Here is an 18,699-nt window from a genome sequence, read left to right as displayed (position 1 = left end):
TCTACACCAGCTCACCCCATCTGTCTGCCTCTGTCCCACCAGCTGTTACAGCACCAGCTGCCGTACGGCCCGGTCGGTGAATTTCAGGTCACCCCTGCTGGCCATGGACAAGACTTAACTAGGAGGGAAACAGAGAATACAGAGAGGGGGAGCAAGGAGGCACCATGTCTCAAGTTCACGTGCAAGCACGCTTCTAGGGCCAGCATGACCCTGGAAACTGCTCTTTAGCAACCAATTTTCAATCCTAGCAGAACCCTGGGTGGGCCTTCAACTCCGCTCGGTCCTGGTCACCTTGGTCCTCATCAACTCCGCTAGGTTTAGAAGTAATAACTCCTTTTAATGATTATAAAAATACGGATAGCATCTGCCCTCGAGCACCCCAGATTTAGCTGTAGCTCCAGAGGCTTCAATCCAGTGAATGTTCATCTGGATAACCAGGACCCCTCAGATCAGATGGTCGGAGCACTGTCAAAGTTTACATATGGAAATATATCTGGTGTGTCGTCTTCATTCCTCAATACATTTCCTCAATTAAGGACAAGGGGCATAACATTAACTGAGAGTGAAAAATACCATAATTACTAAATGTCTTCCTTTCTATATATTTAGAAGAAAATAGGGATGCTCTCTCCTCAAAACGCCCTCCACAAATCTTTGATGGTTTCCTGTTGTTTTTAAAAAAGGAACCCCACAGCGGGCAGGACGCGCGGCTCTCACTCCCATTCATTTCCTGCAGGGGGCGGCAGAGCCCGGGCATCAGGGACCCCGGCGCGGCAGGGGGGCTGCAGCAGGTGCCCAACCCCAAAGCTGCCAAGGCCCGAGCCTTGGACGTTCTAAGAAAAGCAAACCCCAAACACGTTCCAGACCTGTTTCAAATCATCTTCTTAGGAGAAGAAACGCTAAGGAGGAGAGAGGTGTCTGAACAGGTTCCAATGAACTTGGCCATTGGCAGCTGAGTAGTGCTAGGAGCACTGATGTTCTAAGGAGCTGGGGGAGGAGAACCGCAAAAGTCATGGATGTTATACTGAGGACAGGGTGGCATGGAAAGGCTAGCAGACTCAGACCCTTGAGTAATCCTTTGTCCCCTTTGGTAATGAAAATGTCAGAGAGCAAGTAAGAGAGAAATGAGAGAAATAAATTCTTTAGACACTATTTGAGGGTTCTGATTTTTATAGGACTTTGGCCTAAACAATCTTTTTCCTCAAAAGATTTTTTAAATTTTATTTATTTGAGAGAGAGAGAGATAGAGAGAGAGAGCACATGAGCAGGGGGAAGGGCAGAGGGAGGAGAGAGGGAGAAGCAGACTCCTCACTGAGCAGGGAGCCTGTCGTGGGGCTGGATCCCAGGATCCTGAGATCATGACCTGAGCAGAAGTCAGACACTTAACCAACTGAGCCATCCAGGCGCCCCTGGCTAGAACAATCTTAAAAAGATAATCACGTGCCAAAAACAGAGATTCAATTTTCATATATCAGCTATCACTGGACGCAAAAATAAAAAGTTTTGCAATGAAATTTAACGTGCTACCAACAGATTTCAGAGAGAGCCCTTGAGCCAAGAATTGGGCTTAAAAACCTTCAAGTCAAAAACTCTCAAATGCCTTTCCCTCCCTGGCTAAGAGCCTGGATTTATTTCCTTCTTTACTCCTGCTCCTTACTTAAATATCCCTACATCCTACTTCTCAGGCTCTTTTCTACCACACTGCTTTATATAGACGTAAGTGGGTATCCAATCAAAGTAGTCGACCAGCTCAAAGAAACAATCTCTTCCTTCTCATAAACTGAAGGAGCACTTTGTCTCATTTGTTAAAAAAATTATTCGCATTTAATAGTTTAGGTAAGAAGATAGAAATCATTGTCCTTGATGAATGCAATGACCTCCACCATCCTGGGAATTTTAATTGAATAGAAAGACCTGCACGGGGGCGCCTGGGTGGCTCAGTTGGTTAAGCCACTGCCTTCGGCTCAGGTCATGATCCTGGGGTCCCGGGATCGAGTCCCGCATCGGGCTCCCTGCTCGGTGGAGTCTGCTTCTCCCTCTGACCCTCCTCACTCTCATGTGCTCTCTCTCAAATAAATAAATAAAATCTTAAAAAAAAAAAAAAAGAAAGACCTGCACGGTCATATAAAGAATCTATCTGTTTGTTTACTTATTTAACAGGCACTCGGGAAACAGATATTCACTGAGCACTTTTTCCCCCAGGCACTGCCTTTCCTACCAGGCCACAGTAGTGAACACAACAGATACGGTGCCTGCCCTTATAGGATTTAAAATCTAATGATTTAAGGGGAACTCTGCTAATATCCCCAAATATTTATTTAAGGAGAATTTTTTTTTTAAAGAATTTATTTATTTGATGGAGAGAGACACAGCGAGAGAGGGAACACAAGCAGGGGGAGTGGGAGAGGGAGAAGCAGGCTTCCCACCGAGCAGGGAGCCCGATGCAGGGCTCGATCCCAGGACCCTGGGACCATGACCTGAGCCGAAGGCAGACGCTTAAGGACTGAGCCACCCAGGCGCCCCTATTTAAGGAGAATTTCTATTTTTAAAGAGAATATATTGTGTATTTGAGATAAGAGTAATCCTTCCTGGGGCGCCTGGGTGGCTCGGTTGGTTAAGTGTCTGCCTTTGGCCCAGGTCATGATCCCAGGACCCTGGGATTGAGCCCTGCATTGGGCTCCCTCTCCCTGCCGCTCCCCTTGCTTGGGCTCTCTCTCTGTGGAAGGACGGAAGGAAAAGAAAGAAAGAAAGAAAGAACGAAAGAAAGAACGAAAGAAAGAAAGAACGAAAGAAAGAAAGAAAGAACGAACGAACGAAAGAAAGAAAGAAAGAAAGAAAGAAAGAAAGAAAGAAAGATCTTCAAACCAACCAACCAACCACTACAAGTAAGATCTATAACAGTGAGCTGGGGGAAAGAAAGGTGGGAGCAAGATCCTGGGCACCTGGATCACTGGGAAAGCTCAAGGACAGAGCAAGAGAAGGGCAGTTTTACAACTGCCTTCAGAGCTAGCCTGGGGCGGGGGGGGGGGCACACTCATCCTCAGGGGCTTCATTCTGAGAAGCGTTACTGCCTGTCTGCAGTGGATGCCACCATCCAGGGCCCAAACCAGAGAGAGATGTTCTTCTGCATTCAGTGCCCACGAAGTAGCTCACGGGACGGTGTCAGAGCCAGATTTCCACGCAGCCTGTGTCCAGCGGAAGAGGGTTCACTGCACCAGGGGCCAATGCTCAAGAAGGGACTTGAGGCAGAAGGACCAGGGAGGACACATCACTGAAACTGGTGGCCGGAGTAAGCTCACCATGTCCCTGTGATAGTAGGCCCAACCGAGTCTTAAAATCCCTTTTAGAATCGGATGTGTGGTTTAGAAACATTCATCTCTAAAGATACTCATCTTCTTTATCTTGCCCATAGAGCAGAAGCCTTGCAACCCGAGAGATCTCCCCCACGTACCTGCCGGTTCAGCCTTATGGACAAGATGTTGCTGGAATAGCTGTAATTACAGATCTCCGTGCCTTTCTTGAAGTGATAGACGTTCATCTGCCGTGGCTTCGTGTGACTGACCACCACTACCAGGCTGCTGGAGAAAAGGCGCTCCACGATGTAGACATCTGGGATCTCGGCTGGGAAGGGAAGCAGCCCGAGGCCACACAGATTTCAGCCCCCCTGCAGTTAGCCAACGGCCTCGGGGTCTAGCTACTGGACGCCCTCCGTTACAACGATTTCCTTCCTCCCACCATGAAGCTTTATATGCCTCCCAAGGTAACAATTCCAAAGCCCTTTCCAACACCTAAAGAAAATGTCAGAGACCAGAACCCAAAGTCAGGTCTTCCCAGAGTTTCCCCGGATGCCCTCTGTGAAGTAGATCAGCCCTTGGGCACCACTGTTTGCTCGGGGAAACATTTTTGGGAGGTTTAGACAATCTCAATCTACCCTTTTTCCATGAGAGGTTTCAAAGGTGTGTCTACTCTGGAGAACCTCTGCTTTCAGAATTCTGGTCCCTGTTGCCGAGAGGTACTATGGGTATGGCCATGGGGGGGGGGGGCAGCAACCTAATTAAATTGTAACCCCTCCTCATTTTGTGCTCCCTCGCCCTCTCTGCAATCCCTTTCTTGTGGAAGACAATCTGGACATCTGTGTCATGACCAGGGAAGTACTTCCGTACTCAGGAAGAAGGTAAATAAGTAAGCCTCCCGAGCGCCCATAGGTAGACACCTCAGTGTTTTTCTGAGAACATTCTTTTTGTATGCGTGCCTTCCTTGTGTGTAGGCAGGTCCCATAGGGAGTGACATAGGACAGATACAGAGCAAAGTATTCACGAAAATGGTGTAATAAAAATAATATCTTACAAATATATTAGGGACCCAAGGTATTTATTTACCAAACCACTTTCTTCCCAGGAAATCTAAAGATTGTGTATTCCTCACTATTACGATGGCATAAATTATTACTTACCCTGAGAAAATAAGAGAGTCACATTTCTAAGCTGCATTTTTTTTTGTGATATTCACCAGAAGTAGTTCAACATCTTCAGTATGAACTATGCAAATGGGATCATATTGCTTTATTAAAACAAGGCAAATACTTCCATGACTGAATGAATGTTAGCAATATTCTACAGTGCCAATATAATGGCGAAAAAAAAAGTCATAAGTGACCTTCTTTGACAATTATAAAAACTGATCGCTGGGCATAAAAGTATATGAACAAGTGCCAACAATACAGTTTCAAACCAAGGATTTCTTAATATAAAAAGAAAATGTTACCTAAGATATTGCCAAATCTAAGGGCTTACTTGTGGGTTGTTTTTTTTTTAAACCAAGTGGAGGCAATGATTTATATTTAAACCTGAAAAATACTGACTCCTTCAGTTTGACAGTTAAGGGAGAAAAATGCAGACAGCTCAGGAGCACCACAGATTAAAGTCTAGAGGGAGGATTTGGTGTCCCTGAGATCTCACACACACACTTACTGCTTCCATGGACTTGGTCCAGTTGCTCCACAGAACTCAAAGAAAACAGCTTATAACCGGCTTTGGTTCCAATTGCTAGGGATCTGTGGAAGATAATGACAGCATGGGAATGACAAGAGATACTGTACTCCAGCCACAGAGCGGCCCAAGACAGACATTCCCTTTCCTCCCAGGCTCATAGGGGACAGACAAACATCCATCCTCAGGTATTTCGGTATTTGATAACTATCTAAATAGTTGTCAGGTGAGCAGGTACATTAAAAGGGAAAAGGGCAAAGACAACCACAGACTCAGATGGGTAAGAGATCTGAAACTCATCAAAAGAAGTGTCAAACCTACCAGCGACTCTGCTTTCCCAACTGGGCAGAAATAGGAAAAATGGAATGCTTAAGAGTATTCATCCTGGAGCTACTCCCAACACAATGAGGGGTCTTCTGGTTGTTTGAGAGGTACTTTACCAAGAGGTAAATTTTCTATTTCCTGGTTTTGTTTTGTTTCGCTTAAAAAATAAATACACTATCATAGTAGGCATAGTCATTAGTAAGTACAATTTATGGATGCATCCTTTTATCGCTTTCCATGAAAACATCCCAGATACTTTATACCAGTAGCTCTCATCCCCAGATGTACATTAAATTTACTTGGGAAGCTTTTAAAAAATACTGATGATTATTTACCCCTCTTCCTCCAACCCTGAGCTTTTTAATCAGATGCTTTCTTTCCTTCTTTCTTTCTTTCTTTTTCTTTCTTTCTCTCCCACCCCCATCTCTCTCTCTTTCTCTTCCTCTCTCTATTTTTCTTTTTCTTTTTTTAGTTCAAGTACTCCCATGTGCAGTCAGGGTTGAGAACTCTGCTTTATACCATGTTCCACAAAGCTAGTATCACAACCAACCAACAAAACAAAAACTAAACACTCATCTGGAACAATATGGGCTAAAAAACAAAACAAAACAAAAAAACTTATTTTCTTATTTTTTCACTTTCAACCAATAGATAAAGACAGAGTGTAAACCCAGGCTTCCTTGGCTTTAGGATGAAAGCAAAGGAGTCAATTTTGTTCAGCAGCTGGGATCCCCATCCAGCTCTCTCCTGCTTTGCCCTCAACACTTCAGTGATGAGCAAAATCTCACCCAGAGCACACTCAGAATAAGCAGTCTGACCTTGAGCACTTCCACCCTAGGAAATTGGGATGTCAGAACTGAAATGGACCTTAAAATAGTCCTAAGTGGGGGCGCCTGGGTGGCTCAGTCCTTAAGCGTCTGCCTTAGGCTCAGGTCATGATCCCAGGGTCCTGGGATCAAGCCCTGCATCGGGCTCCCTGCTCGGCAGGAAGCCTGCTTCTCCCTCTCCCACTCCCCCTGCTTGTATTCCTTCTCTCGTTTGTCTCTCTCTGTCAAATAAATAAATAAAATCTTAAAAAAAAAAAAGTCCTAAGTGGACCTAAAAATTAGCCCAGCTTCCTCATTTAAAGCAAATATTGGCAAAGATGATATTTGTTCTTCACAGGTAAGCATATATGAATATTAGCAGTTTACTGGGGCAAGCCTGGATGGCCAAGGCTCTTGTTTCATTAGCCTAAAAATAAAAAAGAGGATGTCACATGATTTTCCCTGGAATTGTTTTTTTCCTACCCAAACATTTGTTCTTCCCTGGGACATAGGGATAGGAGACTTTGGTCAACTTTTAACCAGGAGGGAGATGCTTTTGTTTCCCAGCCCTCCAACCTGCGGGGGGCGGGGGGCAAAGTGGTGTGCTAGACATTTGCACGAGAGCAGCAGCGTGCCCAGAACTGGGGTCTGGCACCCAGAACTACAGCATTAATGGTGACAAACAGCAACTGGAGAGGCAAGCCAGCAGCATCTTAAAACTTCAAAAAACAGCTACAGGCAAAAGAATGAAACTGGACTACTATCTGATACTCAAATACAAGTGTAAACTCAAAATGGATTAAAGACTTCAGTGTAAGACCCGAAGCCATAAAACTCCTAGAAGAAAACACAGGCCATAAGCTCCTTGACATGGGTCTCAGAGATGTTTTTTGGATGTGACTCCAAAGGCAAGGGAAACAAAAGCAAAAATAAACAAATAGGATTACATCAAACTAAAAAGCTTCTGCACAGCAAAGGAAACCACCAGGAAAATGAAAAAACAACCCACTGAATGGGAGAAAATATCCGCAACAAGGGGTTAATATCCAAAATATATAAATTCATTTAACAACAAAAAAAGCCCCAACCTGATTAAAAAATGGAAGAGTATCTGAATTGACATTTTTCCAAAGAAGACATACAGATAACCAACAGGCGCATGAAAAGACGCTCAACATCACTAATCATCAGGGAAATGGAGACCAAAACCACAATGAGATATTACCTTATACCTGTAAGAATGGCTATTACCAAAAAGATAAGAAATAACAAGTGTTGGCGAGGATGTGGAGAAAGGGGAACCCTCTTACACTGTTGGTGGGAATGCAAGCTGGTGCAGCCACTCTGGAAAACAGCATGGGGGTTCCTCAAACTTAAAAATATAACTACCCTATGATCCAGCAATTCCACTTCTGGGTATCTTTCTGAAGGAAAAATCAAAATACTAATTCAAAGAGATATATGCACCCCTATGTTCATTGCCGCATTATTTACATAGCCGAGATATGGAAACAACCTAAGTGTCCATCAATGGATGATTGGATAAAGACGCGCGCACGTGCGCACACACACACACATACTTCTCAGCCATAAAAAGAATGAAATCATGCCATTTGCAGCAACATGGATGAGAGCATTATGCTAAATAAGTCAGACAGAGAAAGACAAATACCACATGATTTCACTTATATGTGGAATCTAAGAAAAACAAAATGGACAGAAGAAAACAAAACCCAGACTCATAGTTACAGAGAATAGATTGGTGGTTGCCAGATGGGAAGGGTATTGGGGGGGGGAACAAAATTGGTGAAGGAGATCAGGAAGTACAAACTTCCAGTTATAAAATAAATATATCATGGGGCCTAATGTATAGCATGGGAAATACAGTAGCTAATACTGCATTAATTTTGTAAGTTAACAGATGTTTAGTAGACTGATTGTGGTGACCATTTCCCAGTGTATACAAATGTTGAATCACAATAGGTCATACACGTGAAACTAATATAATACTGTATGTCAGTTATACCTCAACTTTAAAAACCTCCTTTTTATTCCTATGATTCAAAAAAAGTGTTTTAAAATACACTCCATAGAGATTGCTGGTTTTAAACGTTCTTCACATGGACTTTTTCACATAAATACAGATGCATTTAGTAGCAAACTGAGGTTTCTAAAGCTTGCAAGTAAGGGGAAAAAAGGTAACTAGGGTCTTGTGATATGAACCAAAAGATTTTTGGCAATTTAAAATAATTTTCAAACATAAGCCCTGCTCCTAGAACGGAAGAATTTTGTACATGAGAAAATGGCAGTGTGATTACTATCATGTTTTAAATGATTGATCAATGGCCACAAAAGATGCCGAATCAAGGAATTCAAACTACAACCTTATTTTATTCATAGGGCCTTCCTGCAGGAAAAAAAACCTCTCATCACCTCTCACAGGAATAGGGCTTGGGACAAATACATACTGCCAATCAAATGAAAACATGTACCCAAAGTGTCTAGCACAGTGCCGAACGGGAAGTCTGATCGAAGAAGTTTAGTTGTAATACTGGATTCCAAACTCAGCCTGCACTTAGAGAAAAAGACACACTGATACCCCTAAATGCATTCGTAAGGGTCTTGACTTATTTTAAAATCCAATGTCATACCCTCTCTGGCTCAAAGCAACTGACTGTGACAAAAACTTTTATTTATAGGTGAGACAGAGCTGTCCAGCAGAACCTTCATCCAAGAAAACAGAACTGACAGTAGAGACAAGGAAATTAACTTTCCAGGCACCCAACAGCTTTGAAAATAACATTCTTACCCAAGTGCTATAGAAAGCTGGGACTCAGCTAGAGTAAAAAATCACCAACTCTTTAAAAAAAATCTAATAAACAATGTTACAAAGCAGAATTTAGAACATTTACTTCCAGTAAGCAAACTGACTCCCCTCCTTGTCCTGTGTTCAGTTGGGAAAGAAAACCTTCTGGCATTTATTTCAACAGCCATTCTCTCTTGCAAAATGCTACTTACAAAACGTCAGAATTTTATTTACACCATCATTTCTATAAACTGCAGGTCTCAACCAATCAGCTGATCTTAAAAACAGTTCAGTGAGTTACAAACACCTTTAAAAGAAGGGATCACACATAGCAGGGGTAAACACTATTTAATGAATCACTTTCCAGGGATATTCTATGTATGTGGGTATTACGGGATGTTGTAATATGTATTTCTTATTGTCGATTGTGGTTAAAAAAAAAAAAAAAAAGCTTCAAAGTCACTCATCTAACCAAGCTGTCCAGCTATCCGATTACCCGATTACACAGTTTTTTCGAACAAAGGCATATTGTTCGGCATAGGGTGTTTTTAAACAGAAATACAAAGGGAATGAAAGCCAGAGTTACTTATGGTACAGCATGGCCTTAATTACACCACTGAATGTTCAATATTAGCACAGCCTCGTCACAGGCAGCCAAAGCACAAGCCTGAAGCAGGCTCCAAACAAGGAACACAACAGAAACTGGTACAGCAGGAAGTGGGAAACTGGAAAGCGGTCATCGCTGCTTGATGCTCTGGGTGCACATTCCAAAGAGATTATTCCATATGGTCCCCAGGACTGGCGTCTAACAACTCTATGAAAAGAGGGAAGGAAACAGGCGTTTGCTTCGAAGGGACTGAATCCTTGAGATGTCTGCAATACAGTTCTGCAACTCACTCTCTGGCCAAAGTCCAAATGTGCACATCGAAGTGAAACATTAAAAATCCGCTCAAAAAGCAACTGGAGCTCGTGCTTCTCAGAGAAGGCAGCCTGGGCCCGGGAAAGGGCTCTCGGACTCGGAGAAGGAGATGCTGCCTGGCCGAGGGGGGCTACGGGAAAACTGAGAGGGGTGGAAAGGTTTCTGACACCCCGAGCCGGCAGGCGAGATGCCCTGGGCTGGGCTCGGACAGGGCCTGGCCTGGCCACAGGGATAGGCTGCCTCTTCGTCCCAGGCCCTGCCCAGATGCCACGTTGAGATGCTCAAGGACAAATGGGAAAGTTTTTCCTGGATTCCCATCTTCCTGGGCCCCAACAACCGCGCCTTGGGTCAACTCGCCACTTCCCCCCTCCCCTCCCCTCCCCTTTGTTTTGGCTTCTCCTCCTCCCTCCCCAGACCCCCACTCCGGTCGCTAACCTCTGCCCCCACTGGATTCCGTCGCCTTCTCCCGCCCCGCTGCGCCCGCGAACTCCCGCCCTTCTTGCTCGGCCGGCCGCTCCTGGCCCTCGGCCCGCGGCGGGGGTGGGGGCGCTCGAACACCCACCGGGGGGGGAGCCCCCCGCCCCCCAGGCCGAGCCTGTCCGGGGCCGCCCGGGCCGGGCCGCCGACGCCCTCTTGGGGCGTAGGCCCATGCCTGTCCGGCTACAGGTTGCCGACCCGACGAGACCCCTGGTCGCGACTTTCCTCCCCCCCCAACCCAGCTGCTTACGTGCAGTCCTGGTTGAAAGAGAAGCAGCTGAGCGCCGCCTCGACCCCGCCCGGGGGGCCATCCGCCGCCTCGGCCTCCATCGGGGACTCGACCCGGGGAAGCCGCAGCTCCGAGCCGGCGACAGCCACCTCAGCAGCCCGCTGGCGCCGGCTCGGCGGGCCGGGTCGCCGGCCCCCTTTCGCTCCTGGCCCCGCCCCGTCCCTGCTTCGCTCCGCCCCGCCCAGGCCCGGCCGGGCCCCTCCTGCGGGTCCTAGCCAAACCTAAGCCCCTGAGGGGGCGGGGGCCCCACCCCCGGCCGCCATTGGCTACGAGTCCACGCCCACGGCGCCCCCTGGGCCAATTGACGACAGCTGCGGGAGGAACTGCCCCGGTGGCGCCCCGCCCCCAGTTCGGCGAGACGGCTCTCCATTGGGCGAAGGCGCGTGACGCAAGGCTGCAGGCCACGTGGTGGTGTTGTCATTGCCAGACGCTGCGAAGCGGGAGATGGCGAGAAGGAGTGCAGCTCAGGCGCGACCTGTTGGCCTCCGGGCATCTGCGGTGGGGCTGCGGCGGGGGCGGCGGGGGCGGCGGGGGCGGCGGGCGGACGCGCTCGGTCCCACCCCGCCCAAACCCCGGTCACGAGTAGCTCTCTATTAAACTTACAGAGGTTAGTAGAGAGCGTGAGACGCCAAAGCCCCGCCCTTCTGTAGAGTCTTCAAGCTGCTTAGAGAAAAGTTTCTAAAATGAGACGCTAAAGCCGGACAGATCTGAAGTTATCTTACCGATTTCCCTGCCGTGGAGAGCTCTTCCTACATGCCAAGAACTGTCTTAACTGTGTAGATGATCTCGTTGAATTCCTATAAAACAGGAAAATATGTTTTATACCCAATTTTTTTATAAAGAGTCAACTGAACAGCTAAATAACCTGTCTAAAGTAAGACAGCGAATGGTAGAAGGTGGATTTGTCTGGTATCAAGACCGGTGCACCCAACCACTCTGTTGGAAAATTTGGCAAAATCCATTTGATCTGTAGTTGAAAAAAAAAAAGAAAGAAAATGTGTGTTAGCTGGTGTATTTGATGAAAGGGATGAGATCTCGAAGATGGCACAATTCAAAATTCACATATTTGACATGAATCCTGACAAGAGTCTCTCTTCCCAGGTTAAATTCATGTTGCCATGTAGAATACCCAACACAGCTTATAAATCAGTAGCTCTGCTGGCTTTGGATTTATATAATTCCTGATGAATTTTTAACTCATACTTTTCAAGTTGAGATGAGATGACATTTTAATTGTTATGCCACAGTATTTCAAATTGGCATAATTAAAATTTATCTATTTTGTGACAAAGCTATGTATACATATGTGTGTATACACACATACTTTGGAAACAAACCTATAATGGATGAGTGAAGAGCACTATTTCATATGAACTTTTCTGGTTGTATTTCTGGTTTGGGTTTTCTGAAGTGCAAATATAACAGTTTCTTCACTCAGTGCTATTATCCTTTCTCTCAACTGATGTAAAAATAGTTCAGCTCATAGATCCACAGATGTTGGTTGCTCTTTAGTTGATTGTGAGGTGTTGTATAAACCATCCTAAGTGAAAACAGCTTCTGTTTGGATGCTTTAACTGCATCATTTTTGTTACCTCTTGGATCAAAGGTGCTTCTCCTTACCACTCCCAGCTCAGCCATTTAGAAAACCAGGAGTCTGGTAGGCTAGGTGCTGGGCTGTTTGGAGAATTAAATAAAGTGTGGAATAAGGTTTTTATAGTGGAAGCTGTTATTCTCAGTAGTTTAGACTTCATGGGCTAGAGTTGGGAGCTGGTGTTAGTTTTTGAGCAGGAGTGTTTCATGATAAAAGCAGTGTTTTAGGCAGATAAACTTGGCCAGGGTGTGCAGAATAGATTAGAAGGGGGAAAAGTCTAGACTAATGTGAAATTCTAGGAGTGAAGGGACGTGAGATACAGGCTAGAAAGGTTAGGACAAACCCAAGAGAAATTTTTTTCTACTGAAATATATTTGACATATATTTGATATATAACATTGCATAAATTTAAGGTGTATAGCATGTTGATTTCATACTTATATATTGTAATATGATTGCCACTGTAGCTATAATTAGCACCACTAACATGTCACATGAAGAGATATTTTGCAGCAATGCTTTCCAAAAGAAAGATAATGAGCCAAAGAAAGAAAATGTCAGCCACAGATGTGAACCCCATTTGTAATTTTAAATTTTCTAGAAGCCACCTTAAAAAAGGTAAAAAGAAATGAGTAAATGAACTTTAATAATATATTGAACACAATATGTCAAAAGTCTCATTTTAATTGGTAATCAATGCAAAAGTATTCATCGGCTGGTTTAGATTATTTTTTAGCATAATTATTTAAAATCCAATGTATCCCTTTCACTTAGAACATATCTCAATTTACGCTAGCCACATTTTAAGTACCAATGTGGCTGGTAGCTATCGCATTGCTCAGTGAGGTTTGGGGAGAATAAACCACAGAACTCGGTGGCTGATGGAGGAGGGGTGGTGTGGCAGGGAAGAGTCAAATTGGATTCCGTGGTTAGGAAGGTGGAAGCTCATGGCACTGCTTTCAGAAACTAGATGCTTGGGCAGGTATTCAGGAAGATGCAATTAGTTACATGTTGACATAGCAGAACTGAATGCTGATTGGGATTACGGTTCAGGCCTAGAGATATAGGTAAAAACTGATCATCTTCCCAGCCCCATCTTTCCTATGAATGATTCCCCTTGGATGTTTCCCACTGAGTTAGTGGTTCACCATCCACCACCACGCATGTGGAAATAACATCCCAGAGCTGCCTCATCTGGTTTTATTTTTCCCAAGATAATACAGAAATCTGTATTTTTATATAAATAAATTTTAAATAAATATTTATTTTACATAAACCTATATTTTTACATAAAAATTTAAAATGTTGATGACCAATTCTTATTTTTAAAAAACACTGTGTGGGCCAAATTAAATATACCAGCTGGCTGGATCTGGTTTGTGGAGGTCCAGTGTGTGACCTCTGTTCAAGGCAGAAGCAGTCTCTTTGAGAGGCTCCACCCTCAAAAAAAAAAAAAAAATCCAAAGAAAATGCTACAAATAAATTCAGAGGTGTTGGATTCATGTAATGTCAGGCTGATTTTTCTTTTCCTAAGTTCTAGTTCTAGGTTCTGTGGGAGAGGAAACTCCTGATTTTTTTTTTTTTAAAGATTTTATTTATTTATTTGAGAGAGAGAGAATGAGAGAGAGCACATGAGAGGGGGGAGGGTCAGAGGGAGAAGCAGACTCCCTGCTGAGCAGGGAGCCCGATTTGGGACTCGTTCCCGGGACTCCAGGATCATGACCTGAGCCGAAAGCAGTCGCTTAACCAACTGAGCCCCCCAGGCGCCCGGAAACTCCTGATTTAAATGTTGGGTTGATGGCATCCTAATCCTTCCACATTCTTGGAACAGAAATTTCAACACCAAATAACAGAAGCAGAAACTCTCTGGAGGAGGGGAATACAACACTTTACCACAAGGAAAACAAGATTTCAGCTTTTTGTCCTTCTTCCAATTGAAATGCTTAAGTGTCTATCTTTTCTCAGACAAAATGTCTATTATTTCTAGGGAAATGGTAAATCAGCAAAATCTGGAAGCGTAAAGCTGAGCTTGGGAATTAAGTATCCTTGGTAATACAAAATTGCAGGCCACAATTCAGCTAATGGGAAGCCTTCCTATTTGTGCAACAATCAGGTTGTAATTTTAAAATGCTGATTAGGGAGTGCACAGGGCAATGACAGGGGAAGTTGGAAATGACACATCCTGTCTGATGCAACCCTCATGTCACCCAGTATGGTTGCCCACAACACCCAACTGTCTATAATTAGAGTAACTACGAGGTGAGCAAATACCACTCCTGTCCCCTTCTTTGTATAAAACCCGTTCTATTTTTATAAAATCAAGTCATAGGAAATAAGCTCCTTTTCCTTTTCTGATACATTTCAGCACTCAGAACGTGAGCTGAGAAAGAGTAGAACCGGAATGGACGAGTGAATGGTAGTACTTTGAGAAAAGGATGAAGGAGGAAGGGCCTGGGGACAATGCAAAATAGGTAAGACTTGGGGGAGGGGAGAGGGAAGGGTGATGTGTCACAGACTCAAGGAGTCAGCCCTACCTTACTATTCTAGGGTAGGAGGTAAGGGCTTGGAACGTAGGGTGATTTCTGGGAAAGGAGGTGATCCATCAGATTGGCAAACAGGAAGTACCCAGCCAGAGGTATGGCTAAACAGCAGGCTGCAATGGATAAACAGTCCCTATAATGTGCCTTTGCTCCCCAAATGGAAGCACTATATCTGGCTTTATCAGTCAAAAAAGGGTGGATGGGGGGCAAAAACCAACAACCATTCTAGTATTCTTGACTTATATATTTCCTCTCAAGAGCAAGAAACAATGGTATTTCATTAAAGAGCGGACTGGTGTCCTTGTCTACATTCTCTCCGCCATCTGTCTTATTTTTGCTTCCAGAAGAATCTTTTTTTTTTTTTTTTAAGATTTTATTTATTTGACAGAGAGAGAGAGATAGTGAGAGAGGGAACACAAGCAGGGAGAATGGGAGAGGGAGAAGCAGTCTTCCCGCCGAGCAGGGAGCCCGATGCGGGGCTCGATCCCAGGACCCTGGGATCATGACCTGAGCTGAAGGCAGACGCTTAATGACTGAGCCACCCAGGCGCCCCCCAGAAGAATCTTAAAATGCTGAGGCAATCGCAGGTTCTCCATAAATACTTGCTCATCGGCTAACATTCACGAAGACAGTAGCTTTCTATGTGTGCATTTGCAGACATACCTTGAGCTAACGGTCTATTAGTCAAGGCAACGTAGAGAGGTTGGATCACGGAACTTTTGTTCCCTGGGCCATCTTAAGACCAGCCAGGATTCTAGAGAAGTGTTCGTCAGGTCAACCCATTCTCCCCCGACTTAAATTTGAGAGTATGAATGTAGGTGACATCTGGAAATGGAAAGCAAAGCTTTATAGAAAGCTTGGCCTGAAGCCTCATACATCTTCTCATTTAATGCTTACTACATGTCGTGTCCCGGAGATTTTTATCCCCATCACCCAGTTGCGTAAACCAAGGTTGAGAGATGTGGCATTAAGTTGCTCAAGGTCCTGGGGCAGTCTGTGATGGAGATACGGTTTGCAATCACCTTTCCACCACATTTCCAGGTCCCCTCTCATTCCATGCTTCCTCTCAGAATGCGGTGCCTCAAAGCCCGCGACAGAATTGGCATCTTAACCTGTACTCCATTCACTAAAGGGACAGAGAGGCAAGGGTGGAGACACGGAGGCAGGATTACGCCAAGAGGGCCACAGGCCAAGTGCAAGCGGCAGGGCATGAAGCCTGGAGCTTTTCAAAGGGGGCCAAAGCTTTGCTTAGATTTGCCACGGGTACTATACTAGACATACCTAGAAACATCTTTTGCTCCCAGGTAAAGGGTTAACTTGTGCTCATGGGTGAGGGTGGCTAGCTAATAAGTGGTGCTCTAGGACTCTGGGTTTCTTCCTGGTCTAGAGAGCTGGTGTGAAGAACGGTAACCATTCCTTAGAATTTTTCATCTCTGGGGGGAAAGTGATTTCAAAGGCCTTAGGGGAGCCAGAGAGAGGGCCGAGAATCCCATGATTCTTGGTGAACAGTGCCATCTAGTGACCTGTGGTGTTCAGTTCCAGCCTGGTGGGTGGACCTTGAAGGAGAGACTGACTGGCTTGAGTGAGAAGATATGGGGAGCTAATCATGAAACCCTGAAGAGTCTCAGACTTCCCATGTGTTCTTCCAAAACTTCTTTATCTTCTGTACACGGAAAATACAGAGGCCTCACTCACCACTCTCTTGCAGAAGGAGTTTGGAAGAGGTTGGCCCATTCATTCATTTGACACATTTTTATTCAGTGCCTGTTATGTGCCTGCCAGGGTTCTAGGTCCTGGGGATGCAACATGGGTAAAAAATAAATAAAAATCCCTGCTTAAATGGGCAGAGAGACCACAGGCAAGAAAAATAGAGTGGAGAGTATCTCAGATGGCCGTGAGTACGAAGAAGAAAAATAAAGCATTTGGTGGTGTGTGTGTGGGGGGGAGGGTTTGATGAAGAGTGGGCAGGGAAGGTGTCACTGGAAGGTTCCATTTGAACAAAGACCTGAAGGGGAGAAGGGAATGTGTGGGGAAAAGCATTCTGGCCAGGAGGAGGATGGAGGAGGTGAGGATGACAAGAGGGGGAGAGAGAGGAGGGGTGGATAAAGAGGAAAAGAGGTCAGAACAATAATGCTTGGGCATGTGGGACGAAAAACCACTGGACATTTTGACTTATATTTGAACAGAATCGCTCAGGGAGCCGTGCTGAAAATAAACAAGAGGTGTCTTGGTAGATTCACCATTCCCTTTACGACGTTTAAAAACTCCAGGAAGCCCAGTGTATCATTTAACATTGTTTAACAAGTTCTTTTTAGGCTTATATAGATCTCATTCTTCTAGGAACAGCCAGTAACTTCTTGTGGGACCCGAGAAAGTGAAAGTCAGCCCTGATAAGCAGACTGTGATGTTCCCAACAGTCATAAATGAGGCCAGTAAAAAGCCAACAGAAAACAGTGTCTTTCCCAAGACCGCAAAGGGACTAACATTGGGCGCCTGGGTGGCTCAGTTGGTTAAGCGACTGCCTTCGGCTCAGGTCATGATCTTGGAGTCCTGGGATCGAGTCCCGCATCGGGCTCCCTGCTCGGTGGGGAGCCTGCTTCTCCCTCTGACCCTCCCCCCTCTCATGTGTTCTCTCTCATTCTCTCTCTCTCAAATAAATAAATAAAATCTTAAAAAAAAAAAGGGACTAACATTGAGTGATTAAGTCTTTCTTACCAATGCCTTCCGCTGACTTGCTCCATCCCTCCCACCCGCTGAACAGAGATTTGTGAGCCCAATTATTAAACCACCCCACTTCATGACCACCTCCAACTCTGGCCTGATGTCTCTTCCCGAGCCTTCTCACCTTAGAATCATTTAGTGCAAACCCAAACCCTACAAAAAGCCCCTTTCTGGAGCCTCTTACTGAGATACCCTATGGTTCACTGGTGTATACGCTTTCCCTTGCTGCAACAAGTTAAGAAAATCAGCATCAACTGGGTGAACTTGGTGGTCTCTACCTACAACTTTATCCACCCCCAGTATTTTGGAGAACCCAAAGTTTAAGAAAAGTTGGACAAAATAATTACTTCCCACTCTAGCATTCTGTGAATCTAAAGCTGAGATGTTGCACCCTGCCTGACATGGCTTGTGTATGATCAACAAAAGCACTGAGGACTATCTTGTCAAATATTTTTAAAAAATGTTCTGGATAGTTCCTATGCATGAGGCAATACAATATGTGAACTTTTGTGTCTGGCTTCTTTTCTGCAGCATAATGCTTTCAAGGCTCATCCTACACGGATGTTATAGCCTGTGTCAGTCAGGATTTCATTTCTTTTTATGGCTGAATCATATTCCATTAAATGTATATACCACATCTTATTTGTCCATTTGTCAGTTGATGGACATTTGAGTTGTTTCTACCTCTTGGCTATTGTGAAGAGTGCTACCGAATCACCTGCATGTACAGGTGATTATTTGAGTATCTGTTGCCAGTTGTCTTGGGTATGTATATATCTCAGAGTGGAATTCCTGGATTACATGGTAATTCCATGTTTAACTTTTTTTTTTGAGATTTTTTTTTTTTAAGATTTTATTTATTTGACAGAGAGAGACACAGTGAGAGAGGGAACACAAGCAGGGGAAGTGAGAGAGGGAGAAGCAGGCTTCCCGCGGAGTAGGGAGCCCGATGCGGGGCTCGATCCCAGGACCCCAGGATCACGGCCTGAGCCGAAGGCAGACGCTTAACGACTGAGCCACCCAGGCGCCCCTTGAGATTTTTAAAAAAAAATTATTTGAGGGAGAGCGAGGCCGAGCGAGAGAGCACCAGCAGGGGGAGCGGCAGAGGGAGAGGGAGAAGCAGGCTCCCCGCTGAGCAGGGAGCCCCATGCAGGTCCTGATCCCAGGACCCTGAGATCATGACCTGAGCAGAAGGCAGACGTTTCACTGACTGGCCACCCAGGGGCCCCTAACTTTTT

At 45.0% G+C, this 18,699-nt stretch overlaps 1 protein-coding gene across 1 annotated transcript in view; it reads right to left on the bottom strand.

Moving 5' to 3' along the window:
* Positions 1-10,752, bottom strand: part of WIPI1 (WD repeat domain, phosphoinositide interacting 1) — a 32,916-nt gene extending 22,164 nt beyond the window's left edge. Inside the window, exons 1-3 of the mRNA XM_035026186.1 lie at positions 10,571-10,752; positions 4,971-5,053; positions 3,452-3,621 (exon numbers count right to left, since the gene is read on the bottom strand). Of these exons, the coding sequence (XP_034882077.1) occupies positions 3,452-3,621; positions 4,971-5,053; positions 10,571-10,650 (333 nt within the window). The 5' untranslated portion in view covers positions 10,651-10,752. The remainder of the gene's footprint in view (positions 1-3,451; positions 3,622-4,970; positions 5,054-10,570) is intronic.
* Positions 10,753-18,699: the final 7,947 nt, after the last annotated feature.

The sequence above is a fragment of the Mirounga leonina genome, unplaced genomic scaffold, assembly GCF_011800145.1.
Source record: "Mirounga leonina isolate KUSES-001 unplaced genomic scaffold, KU_Mleo_1.0 Mir_197, whole genome shotgun sequence".
Taxonomy (NCBI): Eukaryota; Metazoa; Chordata; class Mammalia; order Carnivora; family Phocidae; genus Mirounga; species Mirounga leonina.
Note: the sequence above shows the minus strand (reverse complement) of the source record. Positions and strands in the feature narration are given on the sequence as shown.